We start from the raw sequence: 25005 nt of genomic DNA, 5'->3' as shown, positions 1-25005 counted from the left end.
TTCAAAGTTTGAATTCAGAGAAATCAAGTTTTTCCAAAGTTATGTAAAATTCCTTAGAAATCGATTTTCACAAAACACTTGGATTCTTCAGAAATCGATTTTCATTTTTCTCAAAAATATTCCCTCACCATGATTCACAATTTTTCAAGTGACATATTCTCCAAGAATTCTCTAAGTATTTTAGTTATTCTAAGTAAACATCATGTTTTCAAACATGTATTTTCTGAAAGCCATAGCACATGCCTGATTCTTTGTGCATTTAGGAAATAGAATACGATTTAGACAAGTTGAGCAAAGTTAAGCACATTTTTGATCCTTGGTTCAATTACCTCTGGTAAAGGCTCAAGGAACGGTTGAACCTCATACCAACAAGCGAGTTTCATTCCTCAAAATTATCCCGCATTTTAAAAACGGAGGCAATTTATTTTCAAAATCTTTTTCAAAGGTCAGTTTGACTTGCAAAAGTAAAATTTTGCGATGATAACATTTTGATCGTCCTAAAAGAAGGCTAGTCCTACTGTACACAAGATCATCGCATGTTGTATTCTCTCTCGAGCTGCTCAAGACAAAGAGCCGACTTCTTCAAATGCTTCATATTGTTGGTATAGTTCAAATATATCGACATATTGACTCTCATATGCCTCTATCAGTGGCCAAGATCTGCGTCCAGTCATATAGACTAGAGCATCTCGGGGGTCAAGCCCTTTGACATTGATCAAAAATTGTTTCTCTATCGGATCATCTGACTGACCAGCTGGTTCAGGTAGACCCATAATATCTGAAAACTCGTTCAGTAGTAGAGTCATCTCTTCCCACAGGAACCAATAGGTACAGGTACACAGATTCCACTGCTCTGCTAATGCCTGAATCAAACTGTTGTTGATGATCTGTTTCCCCACTGCTGATGCTAATTCCAATCCGCAGTCACTCAGATGGTCTAGGAATATACGAGAGAAGTTCTTGAGCCAAGAATAGTACCACCGAGAAATGAAAGGTCCGATGTTCAGAGTTTGATGATCGGGGAGACCTTGTCGCACCTCATAGAAGATATGGCCCTCAGGAAAGACTGAATCAAGTTGATTGGATGCCATCAGAATAGACTGGAAAATAATTAGAAAATCAGAACAAGACTTGAGGAAAATACATGATTTTTGAAGAAATTGCAGGCATGATAAAAACAATGCTGGAACTTTGAGATCCAGAGGAAAGGAATGATGGAAATCACCTGGAGTTTTAAAGAAAATAGAGGATTTGAGAAAATTGTCCAGGGTTTGAGAAGATCTTTGTAAAAATATGAGAAAATAAGTAGAAATTAAGGATTCTTTGAAAATCATCTAGTATTTTTAGAAAAATTATGGAAAATATAATAAAATAAAGAGAATAAAGGGAAATAACTAAAGTATATTCAATCGCATCTTGTACAAACAAGTATGCACATACAACATTCCCTAAAAGTTGACTCTAGATGCATAAGTTTTGAAATAGCTGTAGGACCCTAATCCTAACTCTAAGTCTCAGATCATCTGTATCCAATCATGTTATGCCGATATACTCAAGCCGAGGCTCGATGTATGTGGCATAAAAGAATTTCTCTGGTTCTAGACTTATGTTTTCCAACATCCTTGAGCGCTTGCCGATATACTTTGAACTATGGCCCTTGGTACGTGACAGAGGGGGTTTAACCCAAATAGGTGGCCCAGTTGTGAGGCTTTGTCCCGAACTATGGTTCTGGAAGAAAGGTCAGCAACGTGAAGACTGGGTAAAGATAGGTGGGGTTGTTTTAGAAATATGATCACATACAAGAAAACAGAGGGCTTTAAGACCTAAAGAAGTAAAATTTTGAAAAACTTTAAGAAGCAAACATTATTTTCAACCAGATCCTAGATTGAGGAGGATTGTATTAGACCTAGGTCTAAGTGAGCATGAATAATGCCTTCTCAATCAGTCTTACCAAACTATGCCTAAGTCTACATGTGAACCATGTCAGCTGGGTTTGATTCTAGGCTCCTAGGTTCACATGATATCATAATAAAAGCTGACATTAGTAGAACACAATTTTGACAATTCGAACAGAGCAGAGCATTAGATTGATCAGGCGAAGACAGGTCCCATCACGGTCGCCAAACCTTTTATCATTGTAAAATTTTACATTTGCAAGTCAAATTGACTTTTGAAAAAGATTTTGAAAATAACTCGCCTCCATTTTAAAATGCAGGATAATTTTGAGAAATGGGACTTGTCTGTTGGTACGAGGTTCAACCGTTCCTGGCACCTTTACCATAGGTAATAGAACCAAGGATCAATCTAGTACTTTGCTTTGCTCAACTTGTCTAAATCGATGTTCTATTTCTTAGATGCACAAAGAATCAGGCATGTGCAATGACTTAGAGAATTTTTTGATTGAAAAATATGATGTATGCTTCAGAGATTTGAAATACTTGGAGAATTCTTGGAAAAGATGACACTTTGAAAATCATGAATCATGGTTGGAAAAGCATTTCTGAAGAAAGGAAAACTGATTTCTGAAGAAATCTTTGATGCTTTATGAAAATCGATTTTTGAAGAAATTTCAAATAACTTTGAAAAAACTTGATTTCTCTGAATTAGAACTTTGAGATTGAGAATATAACTTGGAAAATTGTGAATTGAGCTTGGAAAATACTTGAGAAATCCTTGAAAAACCAAAGGGTTTTTTAAAACATCGATTTTGAGAAAAATCAAGGTAAATTTAAGAAAAATTGGTTTTTCTGAGATGAAGTGAAAAAATAAATCAAAAGAAAGGGGCGTGTGGCCTTATGAAATACTTTCATGATGCCATCTAAGCCTAAATGATATATGAATATGATTTTGAGAAAAGATTTCTGAGAAAAATGTTTGAAAAGGAATTTTTTTGCCTTATAGAATTTCCATGGATTAAATTCTCTACATATCCCTGACTATGGCCACAAATATGGATTGAATATAACCCATTTGATTCTAAAAGGAGAAAAGAATTTAGAAAACTCTGAAATATGCAATGATTTTGAAAATAGCCTAAGAGTGTATAGGTTGATTGTGACTTAAAAGAAGATAAATCTGAATTTTGTTTGTATTCTGACTATGGCCATAAATACAAACTCAATCGAGTTTACCAACTTCCTAGAAGCTAGTGCATGTGCCATTCGTGTAGACCATGGTAAGTTTGAACATGCATGAATCATCATCTATCACACATTAACATTTATATAAAGAAGTAAACTATATGCACATGCAAACCCTAATCTAAGCAAAAATTTAAATTCTTATTCCAAATTTACTTATAATTTATATCGCTAATTGAATTTAAATAAAGGAAAATAAAAGAAATACAACCTTAAAATATCCCTACAAAACTAGAAAGCTTGTTAGTGAAAATATGTTGGCTTTTCTGGATTTATCCAGTAATATCTAGAAATTACTGAATTTATCCAGATATAAGCCTTTTTCATATTTTTCCTAATATAAACATAATAAAGAATAATGTAAAATTAAAGAAATAATAACAATAAATAACTTTGAAATTCAGAATTTGGGAAAAATTAACAAAAATACCCCTCAAAACAAGACTATGGCCTTGAAATCAGGGTTTTCAGAAAATATTTTGGTAAAATCTTGGATTTAAGGTTTAAATAAAATCAAATAACCACAAAATCGAGTGCGAAGCACTCTAGCATGATTAAAGACATGAAAAACCCTTAAAAACATAAACTTTTATGAAAAAAAATCAGAAATATCACAAAAATCATGATTTTGCCAGTGTTTTGCTTGAATCGAGACTCTATAGGCACCCTGTTTTTGCAATTTAATCAAACCAAGCATCAAATGAATTCCAAAATTAATACAAATTGACCCATACATTACTGATAACCCTAAAATTAAAATAGAATTAAAAAAAATATATTTTTGATATTATCTTAATACAAAAAATTGCATAAAATTTTAAAATTTATGATTTTGCCCATGGGCACGTACCTGTCACAGTGTTAGACCCAAATCAGAGGTCAAATCACCATATAAATTCATACATTTTTACAGAGAGATACTAGACAAAAATCAAAGATTTTACTTTTTATAGATCAGAAAAATCATCTCCGGTTAGGGAGATATCATTCGAGGAATATACGCTTGAATTTAACAAACATAGAACATGTTAAAACAGATGCTTCTAATTTCGAGTATAAAGAAATATAGCAAACCATATTTTAAAATTATGAAATTTTAGCAGTGAATAGCAGACATACAAATAAAGATATTTTTTTTTACAGATTATCAATCAGATCTCCGGTTAGGGAGATACAATCGACATAAGTTGACTTAAAGTTTAAACGAGATATAATGAGTTCTGAGAAACCGATTTTATCTTCTGTCTGAGGAAAAGTAATAAGCCGAAACAAAAAAATATGGAAAAATCACAATAAATATTAGACATCAACTTAAAACTAGTGTAATTTACGGACTGTAAATCGGATCTTGGATGATTGAAATATTTCATATGCAAGTTACTCTCAAATCTCAATAGCGATTTCACGGGTTGGAAATCACGGTTCAACATTCTATTTTTTTAGCTGAGTTTCCAAACCCAAAACTATCTACTTTTTTTACAGAGAGTCATTGACAAATCTATAAACCTACCCTAAAAAAACCAAATTTTTTTAATAAAGATTCATGCATAAAATAACATGATTTTTATGGCTTCAGGATCGAAACACATGAACATCCAATAAAACACTAAAAATCCTAATTTAAACATGGAAGTTAATAAAAAAATATGTAAACAGCATAACAAAATTAGATTCAATACTTAAATGATTAAAATAAACATTAACACAGTAAAAAAAATCAGGGAAACATGGTTAGATTCAATTTAGCTTTTGAAAAGAGGGATTTAACCCATTTAATGGGCAAATCTCGTCTTTTATTAGGCAAATACATAAAAAGCAATATTCTAAATGATTCTAATAGATTATAATCATGAAAAATATTATAAAATAGAGTTAGATCATTTTCTTGAACTGATTTTGAGGTTCTTGAATAAAGACCACACTCGAATCTAATGAAGAAAGGGTGGCAATGGTGGAATCTATGGTGAAAACATAAAAAAAAAAGTAATAAAAGCATGAAAAAAATCATAAAACATTACCTTGGATGGATGCAGCTGCAAGGGAGGAGAAAGATGATGCTGGGAGGAGAGAGAAGCTCCAAGAAAACAATGAGAAAAGAATAGGGGTCGACCCCCACCCCCCCCACCACCACTCCCCACCCCTTTTGCCTCTTTTAAATAGATTTTTTCTAAAACCTAATTTAGGAAGGAAACTTACTTTCCTAATTTGGATGGGATAAGCACCATAGGGGCAATTTTTTTGAAGTTTCCTAACCTCCCCAAGCCTTAACTAACCTAATTAACATCTAATTAAACTTCCAATTGACCTAAAAGAACTTCAAATGTGGCGCCACCCAGAGTGGGCCCACATTGGGTTTTTAAAACTCTAATTTAAAACTTTAAAAACCAATGGTAAAAAAGTTAAGTAAAAATGGATTTTCAAAATTAGTTTTGACTCTTCTAAAACCCTAACCTAATTAGAACACTCACTAGCTCTAGTCTAACTTCGATTTCTTCAAATGTGGTGCCACCTTGAGTGGGCCCCATTTGATTTTTCAAAAATGATTTTAAAACTTGAAAATGAGAGGTTTTTCAAAAAAGGTTTAAAAGTAGATTTGAAATTGAAAGTTTTGAAATGATACAGAGTCCTGACTAGATCAGAACTTCTTCAGATATGGCACCAACTGAGTGGGCCCCACATCAGGGTTTTGAAAAAGTTGGAATAAAGACTGAAAATGGTTTTAAAATGGAATTAAAATCAACAAATGAAATTTAGAGGTTTTGAAAATAGAGTCCTAAGCAGACTGAAACTCTGAACCAGAGTCTTGAACCAATTAGAACTCTGAGATTTAGGTTTTTGAAAGCCAAACGAAGAGGTTTTTGAAGGATTTTCTCAGAACTGGTAAAAATAAGTTAGAAAATACAGTCGAGGTTAGAGTCTTGACTTAACTGAAACTCTGAAATAGAGTCCCGAATCAATTGGGACTCTGCAAAAATGAACTAATTTTTTAAAACAAGTGGAGAAAAATAAGAATGAAGATAAAAACAATAATCAAGATGGAGTCATGATCAAATTGGGTCTCTAGGACAGAGTCCTGATTGGACTGAAACTCTAGATTTTTGGCTTTTTCTGAAAAACTGATAAAAGAATTTTTGAAAACCAGTGAAATTAGCAACAAGCAGTAAAATCAGAATAGAGATCTGATCCAACTGAGACTCTGGGACATAGTCCTAATTTGACTAGGACTCTTAAAATTTTGAATTTTTGAGAAAACAAATTAGAAGATTTTGGAAAACAGGTGAAAATAAGGTAGAAATTGAAGTCTGGTTCAGAATCCTGATCTGACTAGAACTATGAAAAAAAGTCTTAATTCGATTAGAACTCTGGAAATTTTTGGTTTTCTAAAAAGCAAATGATGGGATTTTAAAAAGAACTTTTGAAAATAAGTGATAATGAATCAGGATAGAGTCCTAATTCGATTAGGACTCTGGGATAGAGTCCCAGAATTTTGAAACTCTGTGATAAAAGTATAACAGTTTTGGTTTCTGAAGAGATAAATAAAGAGATTTTTGAAAGATTCTCTCAAAATTAAAATCAGGGTCAGAGTCTTGATCCAACTAGGACTCTTTGAATAGAGTCCTGGTTCAATTAAAACTCTATGTTTCTAACCTCTTTCGAAAGATTTTGAAAGATTTGGTTGAAAATAAGTAAAAATGGCAACGAAAGATAGAGTCCTAATCCAACTGAAACTCTGAAGAAATGTCCTAATCTGACTGAAACTCTGAATTCTTGAGCCAAAATGAAAGATTTTGAAAAAGTTTTCTCAAAACAGATAGAAATGGCAGTAAAACATAGAGTCCTGATACGACCGGGATTCCGAAAAAGAGTCATAATCCTAATGGGACCCTAAGATTTTGGCTATTTTGAAAGTCAGATGAGAAGGTTTTCGAAAACAAGTGTAGAACATGAGTAAATGATGAAATCAGGATAGAATCTTGATCCAATTAAGACTCTGGGAAAAAGTCCTAACTCGATTGAGACTCTAAGATTTTGGCTAAAATGAAAAGAATGTGCAAAGGATATGATTACATCTGGTTTAAAATCAAATGGATTTTGAAAAAGATTTAAAAAGATGAAAAGATAGAGTCCCAATCCAATTAGGATTCTGAGATTTTTGAAAATTTTCAAAAATTTGATAAATCAAAGAATCCAGAAGTGACACCACCTAGATGGGTCTCATCTAAGGATTGAAATCAGTTAAAAATTGACTTTAAAACAAATCCAGATTATTTTTCTAAAGAAAATAAGATCCTTGTGGTTAACAAATAAAAAAATATCGATTCAAAACCCATGTTTTGAAATTAATTTCGAAAGAAAAGTTTTAAAACTTGAATCTGGATTCAATATTTTGAAAACAGGAGTGCTGAATCTCGATAATGAGATATAATGACATGCAATGCCACACAATGCAATGAAGTGATATGCCAAATGCATGCAGTGATATGCAATGACACATGAAATGTAAACCCTGGATGAGGGATTTGAAATCCCAGACCCTTGGTAGAGACAAAGAATTTGAAGATTCTCATCTGAGGATGAGAACTGATAATTGAAATTGAGCCAAAATAAGGATTGAATCTTGATTATAGGATGGAGTATTGAAATTTTTATAAAAATTGGGCTATGAATAGCTCTAGCTCAAATATCAACCAATTGGTTTCCTGAAGACTGCAGAGAGTGGGTCCCAGTGTCAGGAGGTAGGTGTTTGTGAATGAGGGTAAAATTTTGGGGTGTTTACAATTATGCATCATGAGGCATGATCAATGTAAAATAATTGGTTACACATGTTTACTTGTTGAAGCATGATCATGATTGCATGTGTGTGCAACCTTTATGTATGTGTGTGAGTATATGATATGGTGATATGATGTGTGATATGAGCATGTGTACTACTGGGTTCGATGGAACCTATGGGTGCCTATAGTGCACTAAGAAAATGAAAGATATACATGCACATAATTACATAATTGCCTCATGAAGGTCGTGCTTATGGTGTGAACTGTGAAATGTTTGAATGGGCCAGAACAGACTTGTATTACGGGATCTCTGATATAAAGATTGAGCATGTGAGCCCGAGCGTGTGTTGTGAGCACATAAAATTTAATTGATGAGCTTAATAATTAAATAACATCCATGACCCATTTAGGCGAGGTTTACTGGACAAGTGACCACTTTAGAAAGAGTGATGGTACACAAGACCGATTGATTGTTGTTGATTTTTTTAAAGCAATAACGTATCTCTTGGTCTTCAAGTCTCCGATCGTAGGTGGCCTGGACTACATGGTGTCCTAGGTAGTATGTCGAGAATCTGGACCTACATTGGGTCTTAACCATTACCATGTCTAACACTTCTTAAGGTTTGGGTCGTGGGCATTGAATGACTTACAATTATAGGACCTTGGTTCATATGACTTATCTTTAAAGCATGAGAGAAGAAGAAGAAGGCTCCACTGGTATCATCCTATGTCCGTATTCGACCAAACCAAGCTTGATTTTGGGTTAGGTAATGGGACTTCCAATAGAATCCAAATCCAATTATGTCATTTTCACTTACATAAGATTTGGGTGTTGTGACTGCCGTTTACCAGAGCCAAACCGAACAATTTATGCCCCTATTCCAAGCCCCACTTACAAGGTCAAGTGCCCAACCAAACTAGTGAGAAAATAAAAGATGCCAAGGCAGGAAACCAAACATGCACAATCTGGGGAATAGGGATGGAAGTGGACCAGACAGGACGGGGGACAAGGTCTCCACCCCCGCCCCGTTTCAAAAATTTAACCATCATCCCTAGTCCATCCCCGTGGCGGGGGAGACTTTGGACCTCCACCCCCGCCCCGTCTCAAAATAATAATCCCCATCCTGCCCCGCCCCGCCCCGCCATGCCATGCCCCACCCCGCCCCATCCCCGTCCCCATGAAGATTGCATTTTCCTTGCCATTTTTAATAAAAAAATATGCAAGGTCCAAAAATATTTGCTTCTCTGTTTGATCAAGTCCATCATAACTTATTTTTAAACTCTGATGAATATCTTTATGTTGATTCTTTAATGTCTTCAAGATGCTTACCCATTTCTCTATATTGTTCTTATCAAAAAACAGTGAGCCTAATACTTCAAGTGTTAATGGTAGCCCACCGGTACTCTGCACAACTTTCTCAGATAATTTTTTTCAAAAAAATTGAGTTTATTTTTAATCAAACGCTACAATATTTGCTAATTGAGAGTAGAAAACAAATTTTAAATAATGTGATCATGACTTTATGAAAGCTTTTTAAGATTTTCAGTGAAAAACAACCCACAAAATACCAAGATTTCATTACTTGAAAAATTGTATATTTATGTTAAGAAAAAGATGATCTAACAAACTATGCTGATTTGGTTGAAGCAATTAACGAGAAAAGCAAAACAGTAGTAGTTCCACCATAATCTAAACTTAGAATAGATAAAAATCAGATAAAAAAAAAGAATTTTTATGTGCAACCTCAGCCAAAAGATGGTGAATGGTTAATGAATAATCATTGTCACGCTCAATAACAAAATTCGATATCATCATTGATTACATCAACATAAAAAATCAGACAAGAAAACTTTAGGTCGCAGTTGGTCACACACATTTATCCTACCAACAAATAGAAATCTTGATCCAATGCAATTTTAAAGAAAATGAGCACACTCGGATAGACCCTTCAAAATCCCATAGAAGCAACAAAAACAAATTAACGCAGAGAGAGAGAGATCAGATGGTAGTGCATGTTATAGATTCATCACTTTGTTACAATTTTGATTGGGTTTAACCATCATCACGTCTCTCCAATTCAGTACCTCAAATTGAAAAAAGATTTAACGTCCAAAATTAAGAAACTCACACAAAGAAATAGAAAATGGCGAAACAAAAAAAATAGTGAGATATGGTAATCCTTTCAAATGTACAAAACTCAGGGCTAGATTTTTTACTTCTACATAACAAAAAGGGCTTCTGGCTGCAGCTTCTCAAAGATGGTATAACAGAAGAAAACGAAAATTTACCTTCTCTCTTTTGGGCGGCGACGATGAGTAGGGATGATACAATATTTTGTCTAATAAGATTTAGGGTTAGGGTTAGTAAGTTAGAAGTATATATAAACATGGTTGTTTTGTAATTTTATTACTTAACTTAGGGTATTTTAATAATATTATTAATGGGAGCGGGGATGGAGCGGGGCGGGGGAAAGTGTAAGTCCACCCCCGCACGGGAATGAATTTTAACCTCCATCCCCCGTTTCATTCCCTTCATCCCCGGTCCAAACGGGGCGAGGCGGCCGGTCCACTGCCATCCCTATTGGGGAAGAAGATGTTCTGAGCTTTGTATTGCACCAGCCATATTTTGGATCTTAGGAAAGGAACCGTAGGGGCAAAGAGTAAAACAGAAAAGAGAGGAGAGTGAAGTCCAGTGCAGCAAGAGAGAGGAGAGAGAGAGAGAGAGCTCACCCCACCTGATTTTTTGATCCAATCGGAATGGTGATCGATGATTTAATGTAAAAAACGTCTAGCAGGCATGGTGAGTTTTTATTCAATTCCCCATTATTTCTAATGTCCTTGTTAAGATTTATGAGGAAGACCAGATTCTAGTGCCGTGGCTCCTCGCAAAGGCGGCCGTTGTTGTTGAGGAGTTGCTATCATACGCTAGAATGAATCGTTTGGTCGGGCGGAAAAAGGGGAAAAGTTTTGTTTCCATTTTTATGATGTTTTTTTTAAATGCTTCCCATTCATGCAGTAGTGATGCATTTATTTGTGTAGATCACAAGGATTTAATTTCTAGGGTTTCGTATCTTTTTCGCTCTCACAAGTCTTATCATGCTACAATGGTCTTAGATCCTTCATTTAGTGAAGAAGGCAGAGGCAGTCTCATCACGGTTCAAATTAAAACTTGTACAAAAGCACCTTGGCTTCAGTAATAGCGGGACGACATCATTTGAAACAAGTTGCGTAACCAGAAATTTATTGGTTTGCTAACTTGTGGTTTTTGTCATAAAGTCGAGTGGTATTACTTGTTGGCTGGAAGCTTCGAGGGGATCATAAGAGATAATGGTAGTCTCCCATAGATTAGAGTTTGGAAAGTTGGGGTCGTTGTGTTGAAGCACCTGTGCTTGAGAATAGATGTCAATACTAGATTGTTTGTTGACGTAATAGGTGTTTTCTTGTACTGAACTATTTGGAAGTGTAGGGTCGCCGAGTTTAAGCACCTGTGCTTTAGAATGAATGAATGTCGATACTAGATTGTTTATTGACTTCATAGGTGCTTTCTTGCACTGAAATATGAAGCTAAAATTGTTCATTCTGGAGACCTTGTCTGTGACATGCTGATGATACCAACAAAAAGCTTCATGTAATTGGAAACTTCTTGTCTAAGATTTGAATGGATTATGTAATGCACAACATGGCAAAAAGTTACAGAGTCTTTAGCGTTCGGTGCATGATGAAGGTTCCTAAGAATTGCAATATCAGTACATCTAGTGCTAGAGCCATCAAAAGAAAATAGTAGAAAGAAAAAGAACTTCATATTTATGTATCATTAGTAGCATTATCATTGAAGGGCATCACCATCCTTTTCTTAAGAATCTAAATTCAATCTGTCTGCTCATTTCATTTGAGAAACCAGATTAGTTGATTTTTCTATGTTTTGGTACATGGGTTCTTCACTTCTGCAGGTATTTTCAGTATGGCCAAGAGTCACACTTCGTTCACCCTTTCCTTTGAGCTTACTAAAAATCAAAAGTTGTAAAACAATTTATTCTGACACATAGGCAGCTAACCTTTATAAGCCATTAAACAAATTGTGATTTTTTAAACTGCAATGCTATTTTAAAGTCAAATCCTACTCACACTAATTTGCCACTATTTCTACATCCCTATAATCCAGAATATTAAACTCTTCATATACCTTGCATAGCTCAAATACTAGAACCATATCCACATTCAATGTGTTACTTATGCATTACTTATTCTGAAACTCAACAGATGAAATTACATTCTTGTTTGTTTGAGCTCAAAACATGATAGATATGGATGCAACTGCTGTCCCCTTGAGTAGTTGAATCCTAATAATGAGGAGGCATTTTCTCTTATTGCATACTCTAATATGTATCAGCCATGTATGAGCTTCATTCTAACTTTCATAATTAAGGAATTTTAAATTGTCATATGTTGTCATGGTTAGCAACATAGCATATCAGTAAGGTAACCCTTTGTTTCCTTTCCTGGTATTTGTTCATTTCCATCAAGTTCATTAAGTTGAAGATTATGACATAATTTCTTAAATCAATAAATTGTGTTTGTTAATTTGAACATTTACATGTGAAACCATTTACCTCATGCACATACACAAACATGAGCACACATATACACGTAAATGCACATTCACCTCATTTACGTGTAGATTCTTTTATTGATAAATAAAGAATCCATCAAAATAAGTAAGAAATATTATCATTACTTACATTATATAGATTAAGAATAAATATGTTAATTTTAATTTCCATATAGATCTATTTAATATAAATGAATTACATACACAGACCATAGACATGCTAGAAAAAATGAAAAAGAAAAGGATTGAAAAGTGAATCCTGTGGACCTATGCCATATCCCGTGGATATTCCTTTTGGTGGCTAGATTATTTTTTTCCCACAGCCAAAGATGCTCTCAAGATGAGAACAGAAAAAGAAATGAGATTTGGGTCCAAATACTATTAAGACTGACTGGATCGTTGTATCATTGTACCTATTATGGGTTTAGATTTGGACCCGAAATCCATGTTTTTATTCTATTGTTTGTATTGGGTCTGGATCTAATGTAATATAATGTAATATCCAGACCCAATCTAATTTTAATATAAGTATAACATATAGGGCACGATCCTTTTTGAGGATCGTACCACTCATTGCTGCAACCTCCTTCTCTCTCACAACCGTCTTCTCCCTTCTTTGCACCAACCCAGCGACGGTGAGCACAATCTTACATGGTATCAGAGCGGGTTCGCATCTGATTTCAGTTTAAGGGCGTGAATCCGATTCCAGAAAGTAACTCGAGAGATTTATCTTCTGTTCCAGGTTAGTAAAACCACACAATTTTTTTTCTTCGATTCTTTATTCAATCTTTGGGTTTTCAGATCTGTGTTAGTTCCAGATCTAATTTCGTCCCAGATCTGATTTCGTTCTAGATCTATTCTCGTCCCAAATCTGAGTTCGTCTCTTCCTATTGCAAAAAAAAATATTTTTTTTTTACCGATTCTTACATTTGATTTTTCAGATCTGCCTCTCTTCTCATCGATTCTTTATTTCCATTCCATCTTCTATTGTTCCAGACCTGATTTCGTTCCAGATCTGATTTTGTTCCAGATCTGAGTTCGTCTCTTCCTATTGCAAACACACAAAAAAATTTTCTTTTACCCCTTCATCGTTGCACCTGGATCTGATTGGTGCATCAGATCTGATTGGTGCATCTACCTTGCATTAACATCAATTCTGACTCTCCACGTCAGAACTCTCATCTTACAACATCTATTGGATTTCAAACTCGTATACCCAATTTTGTCAAACCTGACGTTACATTTTGGAGTCTGCGATAATCTGTGGAGCTTCTGACCAGTACTAATTGTGCAGTCCACTAAAGGTATTCGAGAAGCAGTGACCTGTTTCTAAAAAAAAAAAAGGTCGTGAACACCGATTGTTTCTCTAACTTGTGGGACTGTCTTGTTGATATATTCCCCGTTCTTCAATTCCATTTATTCTTATTTCCTTCATGGATTCTCTTTCTCTTCCATCTAGCTTCCTTGGTCAACTTATTTCTGAGAAACTCACCCACTCGAATTACTTAACTTGGAAGAGGCAAATATTGCCTTTTATTAGGAGTTTGGATCTCTCTGGATATCTTGATGGATCTGTCCCTATACCACCAAAGTTTGTTTTGCAAGAGGAGAGAGATGATAAAGGGGAGGTTTCCAATAAATTGGTTCGTAATTCAGAATTCACAGTATGGAGGAGAAAGGATCAGGCGGTTGTGGCATATATTACTTCTACTCTTTCCCAAGAGGTATTAGTGGGCATTCCCGACGAATGCTCTGCTATGGAGCTATGGCAGAGGTTGGCGCAAGCCTATTCACAAATTCCAGAGGCCAGAATCCTACATTTGAAGAAAGAATTTCAGCTCTTAAAGAAGGAAAACTTGTCAGTCACAGAGTACATGAATAAAGTCAAGACCATCACTGATCAACTCGCCATGGTGGGCTGTGAAATTTCTGACAAAGAGAAAGTTCAACAGGCACTAAATGGTCTTGGATCTGATTATCACATGCTGGTTACATCCCTCCTATGCCTTTCTTCTTTACCAAGTTTTGAGGATCTTTGCGCGAAGCTATTACAATATGAAGTTTCTATTCGAGGAGAAAAGATGCACTCCAGCCACCATGATATATTGGTTACAGGGATGATGTCAGTATGAGGACGTGGAGGCTTTCGAGGTGGACGTGGATAGGGAAGGAATAGTCAAGGAGGACGAGGATTATTGCCTACGCCCAACGTGTCACCTAATTCTTTCCTAGGGAATCAGAGCTCTAGAAACATACCGACTTGTTTTCAATGCAACAAAAAGGGGCACATCAAAGCTAATTGTTGGTTCAATCCACAGAACAAGGGAAAATTCAATGGTGCAGGATCCTCTCACAGAGGAAGAATAGGAGAAGACACGAAAGATGATGAAAAGGATAATGTAAAGAATCTTCTGATATCTGCTCTTTCAAGTTTAAGCTTCAAGCAAAATAAGCAAGGAACTTGGTACATTGATTCTGGGGCTGCAACGCATGTGACAGGTGATGTCGGTAAGATTTTAAAACCTGTTCCTTATCGCGGAAAATTTCATATTAAAACTGGAGATGGTACTCTTCACTCTATATCTCACACTAGAAATGTTAACCTTTCCTTCCCTAATTCTTCTCTAAATTTGTCCAATGTCTATCATTCTCCAAGTATTGTCAAGAATATTGTCTCTGTCTCTAAATTTGTTGATGATACTAATTCTTCTGTTGAATTCACTCATTCTGTATGTGTCAAGGATCTTCTCACGAAGAAGATGTTCATTGAAAGAGAACAACAAGAAAACATGTATATCCTCAAGAAACTTTCTTCTTTTGTTCGTGGTGCTTCATCAAATTCATCTGTCATTCAGCCAGTCCAGCCAGTGTCGTCTAAAGATTGTTTTAGTTTATCTCAGTGTAATAAGCCAAAGATTTGGCATCGTCGTTTGGGTCATTGTAATGGTTCCTTCATTAAGAAACTTGTGTCGCGTGGACTTGTTTCAGAGTCTAGTCTGAGTGTTGAGTCTGATACTTCACTTTGTTCCAGTTGTCAAATATGCAAGAGTTATGTTCTTCCTTTTAATTCAATAAATCAAAGAGCTTCAGTACCTTTTGAAATTGTGTATTATGATGTTTGTGGTCCTGCCCCACAATTTTCTTTATCCGGTAGTTGCTATTACGTAACCTTTATTGATAGCTACTCTAGATATACTTGGATTTATTTTATGAAACATAAATCTGAAGTGTTCAAACTCTTTCATTCATTTTTCGCTTCAGTCTGTAATCAATTCTCATCTAAAATTCAGCATTTTCAATGTGATGGAGGAGGTGAGTATCTATCAAAGGAATTTACTGAATTTCTTCAAGATAATGGAATAAGTCGTCGTATATCTTGCCCACATACACCACAACAAAATGGTGTGGCGGAAAGAAAACATCGGCACATTGTAGAAAGTGCCTGGAGTATGTTGCATGACACTCACATTCCTGTGAGTTTGTGGACTGAGGCCTTCCACACAGCTCAGTATATCATAAATCGTCTACCCATGACATTGCTAAAGAACCAATCCCCTTATTTTGCTCTTTTCGGGATTCAACCCGATTATAATGAGTTGCGAGTGTTTGGCTGTATATGTTACGTTCATATTGATAGCTCTCAACGAAATAAGTTTCAGAACAAGGCTTGTGTGTGCAAGTTTGTGGGATATGCTGACCAATATAAAGGGTATCGATGCTATGACCCCATCACTCATCGCATCAGAGTCTCACGAAATGTTGTGTTTGATGAAACCATTGTTCAACACTCAGGAAGTGTAGATGGACACAACGAGGCCGTTGAGTGGTACCAGCCGTGGCTTGCCACTGAGTTGCTTAACCAGATAGAGACATATGATGCTTCCTCATGTCACACGCCACCTATTGAACCGAGTGAGACCGGTATTGAACCTCAGATGGAAGAATTGAGAAATGCGCAGGTTCCTAGCATATCTACTTCAGATGCCGCAAAATTTCAAGGAATCGTCTATGTACGACGAAACAAGACTAATGATCAGCCAATTGATGTGCAACCCAGACGAACTGGAAGAATTCACCATCCTATTGAGAGATGGGTAAGCTATAACAACTTCTCTACAGATCTGCAATTATTTGTTTCTCAGATTGAAAAGCAAGATGAACCTGTCAGCTTCTCAGATGCATACATGTCAACCAAGTGGATTGAAGCCATGAATGAGGAGATATAAGCCTTGCATGAATGTGGAACTTGGGAGATTGTCCCTAGATCCTCAAACAAAAATGTTGTAGGTTCTAAATGGGTCTATAAGATCAAGTACAAACCTGATGGATCCATTGAACGCTACAAGGCGAGACTTGTAGCCAAAGGCTTTACTCAAGAATATGGGCAAGACTATGATGAGACCTTTAGCCCAGTGGTCAAGATGGGAACAATTCGATTAATTTTATCTTTGTTGGTTATGCAGAATCCAGTCCCAACACTCATGTTTGTAAATTACGAAGAGCCATCTATGGGCTAAAGCAAGCCTCTCGTTCTTGGTTCGATAGCTTCTCTATCGAAGTTCAACGACATGGATTCATTCGATCTTATCTCGATCATTCCTTATTCATTTTTTGAGATTGTCAGGTCAATACTTTACTTCTCATATATGTAGATGATATTATTATCACTGAGAATTCTGATGAACATATAGAAGTTACAAAGACTCTCTTGAGTCAAAAATTTAAGATGAAAGATTTGGGGGTTCTGCGTTACTTCTTGGGGGTTGAAGTAGACTGGCAGGATAGATAGCTTTCGCTAACTCAACACAAATATACCTTGGATTTACTGGATAAGGCAGGTATGAATGTTTGTAAACCTCTGTCCACTCCTAGTGTATTGAATCATAAACTCAGTGCTCTAGATGGGGAGGCATATGGAGATCCCAGACAATATCGCAGCCTCGTGGGTATGCTTCAGTATCTCACTTTCACTAGACCTGATATTGTGTATGCAGTGAATCAAGTTTCGCAATTCATGCATGATCCACACACAGAACATATGAATGCTATCAAGAGAATTCTTTGGTACTTAAAGGGAATACTTGGGGATGACTTAGTTTATCATCAATCTAAGACCAAAGAAGAGCAACATATACTAATTGTGTATGCAGATGCTGATTGGGCTGAAGATCCAGATGACAGAAGGTCAGTGTTTGGCTATTGTGTTTTTATTGATGGAAACTTAATAGCATGGAGTAGCAAGAAACAACGTGCAATTGCACGATCCAGTACAGAGGCTGAGTATAGGTCTATGGCAGCAGCTACAACAGAGGTTACATGGCTGAGACATCTTTTGGTAGAATTAGGAGAAACCATTCTACCCACTACTCTTTTGTGTGATAATCAGAGTGCCATCCAGATTTCCTTCAATCCTATTCATCACAGTCGTACAAAGCATATAGAGATTGATCAACATTTTATTTGGTAAAAAGTAGAAGACATGGAAGTTGAACCTGCTTATATTCGGACGACTCAGCAGGTGGCGGATTTGTTCACTAACGGTCTTACCAACATACAATTTTGGTTCTTAAAGAGCAAGTTATCCATGGTGCATGACCATGCACAACTTGAGGGAGGATATTAAGACTGACTGGATCGTTGTATCATTGTACCTATTATGGGTTTGGATCTGGATCCAAAATCCATGTTTTTATTCTATTGTTTGTATTGGGTCTGGATCTAATGTAATATAATATAATATCCAGACCCAATCTAATTTTAATATAAGTATAACATATAGGGAACAATCCTTTTTGAGGATCGTACCACTCATTGCCGCAACCTCCTTCTCTCTTACAGGCGTCTTCTCCCTTCTTTGCACCAACCTAGCGACGGTGGGCACAATCTTACAAATACTACATCTCATTGAATATTCTTTGTTGGCCAGACATGTATCTATTTCTAGCTTGGTTTTGGTGGGTGGCCATAGAACAGAAGGGGGAAAGTAAAGGAGAACATTGAGGAAATATTGACGGACTGCCAAATTTGGGAACATATCGCAGACCTGGCCATATTATAGGACCTTGAAGCTTATTGAAAATAGTTTTCTCAGTGTACTTCGGTAATAAAAAGATTTTTTTTTTAATCATTCCGGTCCCGGGTCGGATCCGGATCCGAGCCTTGTAAGAGGACGGCTATCGGTAGGCCGTAAGGGCCTACCGAGCGACGCCCGCTCCCCCTATTTTATGCTTATAAATGAAGCAGGCGGGAGGGGGGGGGGGGGAAGCATCAAATGCTTTCCCCTCCTCGTCGCCTCTCCTCTCCCTGACGCCCCGATTTCCCCTTTTTCTCTGGCTCCCTCCTCCTCGCCGTCCGTGCCACCTGCCGTCGCCGACACCTGCCGTCGCCGATGCCTTCCGACGCCCGCTACCCAGCTCCGTCCGGCACCGTCTGCCTCCTCCGGCGACCTCCAGGTGAGTCCCCCTCTCCCTTGTCTTCCTGTTTCCCGCATGAGAGGGGGGAGCGAACCCCTCCGCCTGCAGCCTCAGCAGGAGGGGATGGTGGCTTCCGGCAGGGGGAAAGCCCCTTGCCTTTTGGTGTCTTCTGGAAGGGGGGTTTCACCCCCCCTGCCTTGCGATTTTCGGCAGGGGGCGAGCCCCTTGCCTTTCAGTGTCTTTCGGCAGGGGGTTTCGCCCCCTGCCTTGCGATTTCCGACAGGGAGCGAGCCTCCCTGCCTTGTGCTTTCCGACAGGGGCGAGCCCCCTGCCTTGTGTTTTTTTGGCAGGGGGTTTCGCCTCCCTGCGTTGTGCTTTCCAGCAGGGGGTTTCGCCCCCTTCCTTGTGTTGTTTGGCAGGGGGTTTCACCCCCCTGCCTTGTGCTTTTCGGCAGGGGGCGAGCTCCCCTGCCTTGTGCTTTCCGGCAGAAGGGGAGGGGGGCGAGCCCTCCTGCCTTGTGCTTTCTGCCCCCCCTGCCTTGTGCTTTTCGGCAGGGGGCGAAGCTCCCCCTGCTCTCCTTCTTGCTTCCCGTCAGGAGGGGGTTCTGCCCCCTACCCAATTTTCTTTTGAGGTGGTCTTGGCAGGGAGCCTCTGCTCCCTTCCCTACCTTGCTGCCTCTGTCTTTCTTGTGCAGGGAGTTGAACTCCCTGCCTCCCCTAGTTTTTGGGATCCGGTACCACTGCAAGTCTTATCGGACCCGTCCCTCGTGGTATTATGGCGTGTTAACCTTTTTAGCTTTGCAGGTTGCACCACAGACCCTTCTCGTGCTGCGTGGCCCGAGACAGTGATCACTTACGCTTGCAAGCATATAGACCCTCGCACCCCTTCTAGGTAGGGGTTTGCGTAAAAAAGAACAGGAACAATGAACTGCTAAAAACAAAGGACTTAACCAATAAATTAAAACATTTACATATAGTATATATGTACGTCCTTTCCTGCACTTTACTTTTCCTGCACTTTACTTTTATTGCACTTTACTTATTGTTGCCGTCGCGCTATATGTGCCAAGGCTTTCTTTTTTGTGTACCTTTCTTTATTGTCTTTTACTTGCAGGACGTGGTTTCACGATCCTGGTCCCGTTTTCTTTCTGCACTTTACTTTTCGTTGCCGTCGCGTTGTATGTGCCAAGGCTTTTCTTTTTGCACTTTCCTTTCTTGTCTTTTACTTCCAGGACGCAGTTTCGCGATCCTGGTCCTTGTTGATTTCATTTGTTGTTGCTTCTGCTATTTCATACATATATATGTCATTCTTCTTTTTATTGTTGTAATCTCAACCCTGCTGTGTATAACTGTTTAGTTATACACTGCCGGTCCCAAGCCCGGATAAAGGAGGAGGGTTGCGGTAGGCCTGTGACAACTAGCATAAAAACTTAGTCATACCTTATGAATATGAACCAATATGAGAATTTCGTTGGGGCGTTCCCTACTGAGCGACACGCTGTACTCTATAGGCCCGGAGGCAGTGATAAATGGGCAAGGGTTGCTAGGTCGTCGCCCGGAAGCGACGCGTCACACCGGCGCCCGGGTGTGGTGTCAAATAGGCAAGGGTTCCCTCACTTTGTTGGATGGGTGGGGGTAAAGAAGTTAGTCCAAAACCATAAAATTAGGTTAGTCACTTGGAGCATAGGATCTTTAACTGGTAAGTTGATAGAGTTAGTAGATGTTATGTGTAGGAGAAATATTGATATTATATGTCTACAAGAGACCAAATGGGTAGGTGAGAAAACAAAAGTGATAGAACCTTGGGGATATAAGATTTGGTATACAGGAATAAATAGGAATAGGAATGGAGTAGGATTGTTATGAGTCGTGAGTTTATAGATAATGTAGTTGAGGTCCGTAGGAAGGGTGATAGGATTTTACTTATTAAATTAGTATTAGGTTCGGATATTATTAATATTATTAGTGTTTATGCACCTCAAATAGGTTTAGATGATTCCATTAAGCATCAATTTTGGGAAGATTTAGATAGAGTAGTACAAGGGATATCTTATGGAGAAAGACTTTTCATCGGCGGTGACCTTAATGGGCATGTAGGCATTAGTAGAGATGGATTTGAGAGTATCCATGGAGGCTATGGCATAGGAGAAAGATACGAAAGTGAAGAAATGATTTTAGATTTTGGTTTGTCCTATGATATGATCTTAGCAAATACTTGGTTTAGGAAGAGGGAGTCTCACCTAGTAACATTTAAAAGTGGGGTTAATACGAGTGAGATAGATTTTTTTCCTACTTAGAAAGAGAGATAGGGGTTGTTGCATCGATTGTAAGGTTATACCGGGAGAAAGTGTAGCTCAGTGTTGTGAAAAGCATTGAGGCGTAGCGAGGCGCTCCACCAAAATCTGAGGCGAGACGTAAGCCTCGAGGCGTAAAGCGTAAGCTTCATTTTTTTTTTAAATTAAAAACAAAAAACTATAAAAAATATTTAAAATTATAAATAAATAAAAATTGCTTTATTGATAAAGCAACAACACATTTAAAAATGAAAAACTTGTGATAAATATCTGCTAAATGGTAAATATCACGATATTTGTCACGGTTTGAAAATCACACAAAAAATTGTCATTTTAAACTTTCAGGCAATTTCTCGTGATATTATCGTGAGATTTTTATAAATCTTGCAATATTCGTTACAAAGCCCCAATGTTGTCAGTATCAGTATCGACATTTAATCGTTTTGGCCAACTATTTTATTAAAACAAGACCAACATAAAATCAAAATAAAGGATTGGTTGTAATGACGATATTAACAAGAAAGAAAATGCAGTCGGATGGGTTAATATGGTTATTCCATCTACTTCGGCTTATATTGTAGCGAAAACAATTACAAGATAAATAGTAGGATAAAAGAAAGAAAATAACATTGCATATTCGTCCCAAAGAGAGAGAGAGAGAGTCTCAGCAACCGAAAAATTTACAGATAGGGAAATGGGTATTCATCTGAAAGATCTGGGGCAGGTAACCGCTGTTTCCGACGGGAAACTGAAGCAGGAATTGGTTTTCCTGCCGATTTTGAGCCGGAATTCTACGATATAAAATGGATTGGAACGCTCTATCCTCTTCATCCTCCGTTTGGACGATTCAACAATTATGAGGAAATCAAAACCCCAAGGAGAAACCCCATTTTCCTTACAAACAACAAACTCAGAGAGAGAGAGAGAGAGAGAGAGAGAGAGAGAGAGAGAGAGAGAGAGAGAGAGAGAGAGTTCACCGGGCAGAGCCTCTCCGCGTCGACGTGGGGAGGTCGTAGCATAGATAACAAAACCCTCTGAAAGCCCCCTCTTTTATTTAGGGTTTTGTTAGTTCCAACATCCAATTGAACCGATGCCCGTGACTTGGATCTGGACCCGAGTTGAAATCTGAGGCGTATACGCCTCACCTTGAGGCGCGCCTTGCCCCGAGGCTCTTAAAATGTATCTCCAAAATCCTTTGTTGTAAGTATAAATATATATACTTATATGCATAGAGATACATATACATATAATATATTATATGTATATGTATCTCTATATATATAAATATATATATTTATATATTTTATTTTCTCACCTTACCCAAAAAGGGTATTCTTGTAATTTCCTATCTTGCGCATATTCCATTTGGAATATGTTGTAATTTCTCTCTTTATTATTTTTTGTATTTCTTTTTTATTTTTTCTTTTTTCTTTTTTGCCTTTCATAAAGGTGCATTGGGGTCCCCCAATAGAGTCGTTGGGGCCCCCAACGACTCCTTTGGGAGCCCCCCTTTGCACCTCTTTTCTTTTGCATAAATAGGGGTGTTCCTCCTTGTTATTCAGTAAGCTTGAGAGTCTCAAGCATTTGCTCTTTTTCTATGAAATACATGCCTTAGTGCATGTTTGCTACCTTTACGCTTTTTTGCATATTTTGTTAAAGTGTTGTGAGAGTGCCTTCGTGCACATCTTTTATAAAGTATTTGTGCTCGTATGCGTATTGTCTCTTCGTAGACATTTTCACATGGTATCAGAGCTCGGTTGGTGATAGAGGATCGTGGGATTCCTTTCTTTTCGAGTGCCTCGAAAAGCATGCCTTCGAATCTTTGGAGATTGAAGTGGTAGATCTTGCTTCTCAAATATTTTAGAAGAATCTTGTGAGAGCTAGAATTTAAAATATTGTGTTGGTACGCCTTTTCTCTCTTCCTCTTTACTTCTTAATGGGCGAAAAAGAGTCTCATTTTACTCTTGGCTTCAAATTAAATGGGTCCAACTATCATGTTTGGGCCGAAAACATGGAGGCTCACATAAAAGGGAAGGGGCTATAGGGTTATGTGCAAGGCACAATTCCGGAACCGGAACCCAAAATAACTGTGGTAAAAGGAAGTGAAATCAAGATTCTTGAAGGAGAAGAAATGATCAAAGCTCTTGAAGAGTATTCTAAGAAGCACGATGAATGAAAAATGGAGAATTTTAAGATTCTTTCTTGGTTCTTTTCATCCGTTGAAACTAAGATAAATGCCAACATTATTAAGTTCAAAAAAGCATCAGAAGCTTGGCATTATCTTGAGAAAATGTATACATCAAGGGATCTATCTCATAAGTATTATCTTCAAAAGAAGGCTCTCTCTCTTACTAAAGGTGAAATGAGTATTAGGGAATATTTTGCCGATCTTTCCTCCATTTGGGATGAGCTTGCCATGCTTGAACCAAAATGGAGTGGAGAGGCAATTGAACTCCGTCACAAGGAACTTGAAGAAGATCGGTTCTTCAATTTTTTGAATGGGCTAAGGCCCGAATTTGAGCAAATAAGGTCATCTCTTCTATCCTCGTTTACTCCTCCCTCTCTTGAAGATGTTCTCACCAAATTAAGTGGTGAGGAGACTCGTATGAGTTTATGTAAACAATGATCAAATGTTCGTGTGGTTCCTTGTAATTATGAAGAAAACAATGAGGTCAATGCCGTATCAAGACCCAGAAACAATGTAAAAACCTATCGTCCTCCTCACTTTAAACCACAAAATCAAGGTGAACATGGTGGGCAAAGAGGAAAAAGAGACTATAGCAAAATTATTTGTCATTTTTGTAAAGAAACGAGACATATCAAACCCATATGTCCCAAATGGAAAAAGCTTTTCGCAATGGCTACCACCGGTGTACCACAAAAGGAGGAGGCATCATCAAGTGGGTCACTCTCTATAAATCAAATAGTGGAAGCTCTTCAACCTCTCCTCAAGGGAGCTACCTCCGGTGCCGCCGTGTCTACCTCTTCCTTTCCAGGTAAAGTCTCTTGGCTTTTGGACTTCGGTGCATCTTTCCATATGTCCCCAAACATGTTTTCGCTTTCCGATTACTCAAAAAATGTTTCTCCTTTTGTTTCCACTGCGGATGGAACTTCTCTTGAAATTAAAGGAATAGGTAATTTTGGAACTCAAGATTTTTTTATTCCAAAAATTAGATTTATACCTAAACTAAATTTAAACCTTCTCTCTGTTTCTCAACTCTCGGACCATGGTTGCGATATTAAATTCTCTTGTGATAAATGTTTAATACAGGATCGCCGGTCCGGGAAATTGATTGGGGAAGGCTTTAGAAAAGGAGACTTATACTATATGGAATCTCTTCAAGTTCCAATTTTTTTTGTAATGTTGCCCGAAACAAAGATATAAATGTGTGGCACAAAAGACTTGGTCATCCTAATATTACAAAGTTATCTTATTTACATTTTGCAAAAGACCTATGTAAAAGTTCATTTTCTTGTAATGATTGTATTCTCGGAAAAATGCAAAGTTTACCTTTTGATCAAAGAACTATGTTCTCTTCTAAAACTTTCGAAATTGTTCATTCGGATGTTTGGGGACCCACACCTGTTGCCTCAAAAGGAGGCTTTTCTTATTATGTCATTTTTGTGGATGATTTTTTCAGATATTCGTGGATATATTTTCTTAAGTTCAAACATGAAGTTTTTTCGTGTTTTCAAACCTTCCATTTAATGATCAAGAATCAATTCAACAATAACATAAAGATATTTAAAAGTGATTCTGGAGGAGAATATCTCT

The 25005-nt window shown here is 37.4% G+C and overlaps 1 protein-coding gene and 1 non-coding gene across 2 annotated transcripts in view; one reads left to right on the top strand and one right to left on the bottom strand.

The window, feature by feature from the left end:
- Positions 1–9908: 9908 nt before the first annotated feature.
- On the bottom strand, positions 9909–9989 carry LOC149820838 (small nucleolar RNA Z195/SNORD33/SNORD32 family). The gene has a single exon (XR_016426907.1). It is a non-coding gene; the product is annotated as a small nucleolar RNA Z195/SNORD33/SNORD32 family (small nucleolar RNA).
- Positions 9990–10575: 586 nt separating this feature from the next.
- Positions 10576–25005, top strand: part of LOC149820837 (mitochondrial import inner membrane translocase subunit TIM14-1) — a 67741-nt gene continuing 53311 nt past the window's right edge. The window contains exon 1 of the mRNA XM_089982578.1: positions 10576–10715. Within this exon, the coding sequence (XP_089838704.1) occupies positions 10713–10715 (3 nt within the window). The 5' untranslated portion in view covers positions 10576–10712. The remainder of the gene's footprint in view (positions 10716–25005) is intronic.

This window comes from Nuphar pumila, chromosome 12, assembly GCF_984573655.1.
Source record: "Nuphar pumila chromosome 12, dmNupPumi1.hap1.1, whole genome shotgun sequence".
NCBI classification, from domain to species: Eukaryota; Viridiplantae; Streptophyta; class Magnoliopsida; order Nymphaeales; family Nymphaeaceae; genus Nuphar; species Nuphar pumila.
Note: the sequence above shows the minus strand (reverse complement) of the source record. Positions and strands in the feature narration are given on the sequence as shown.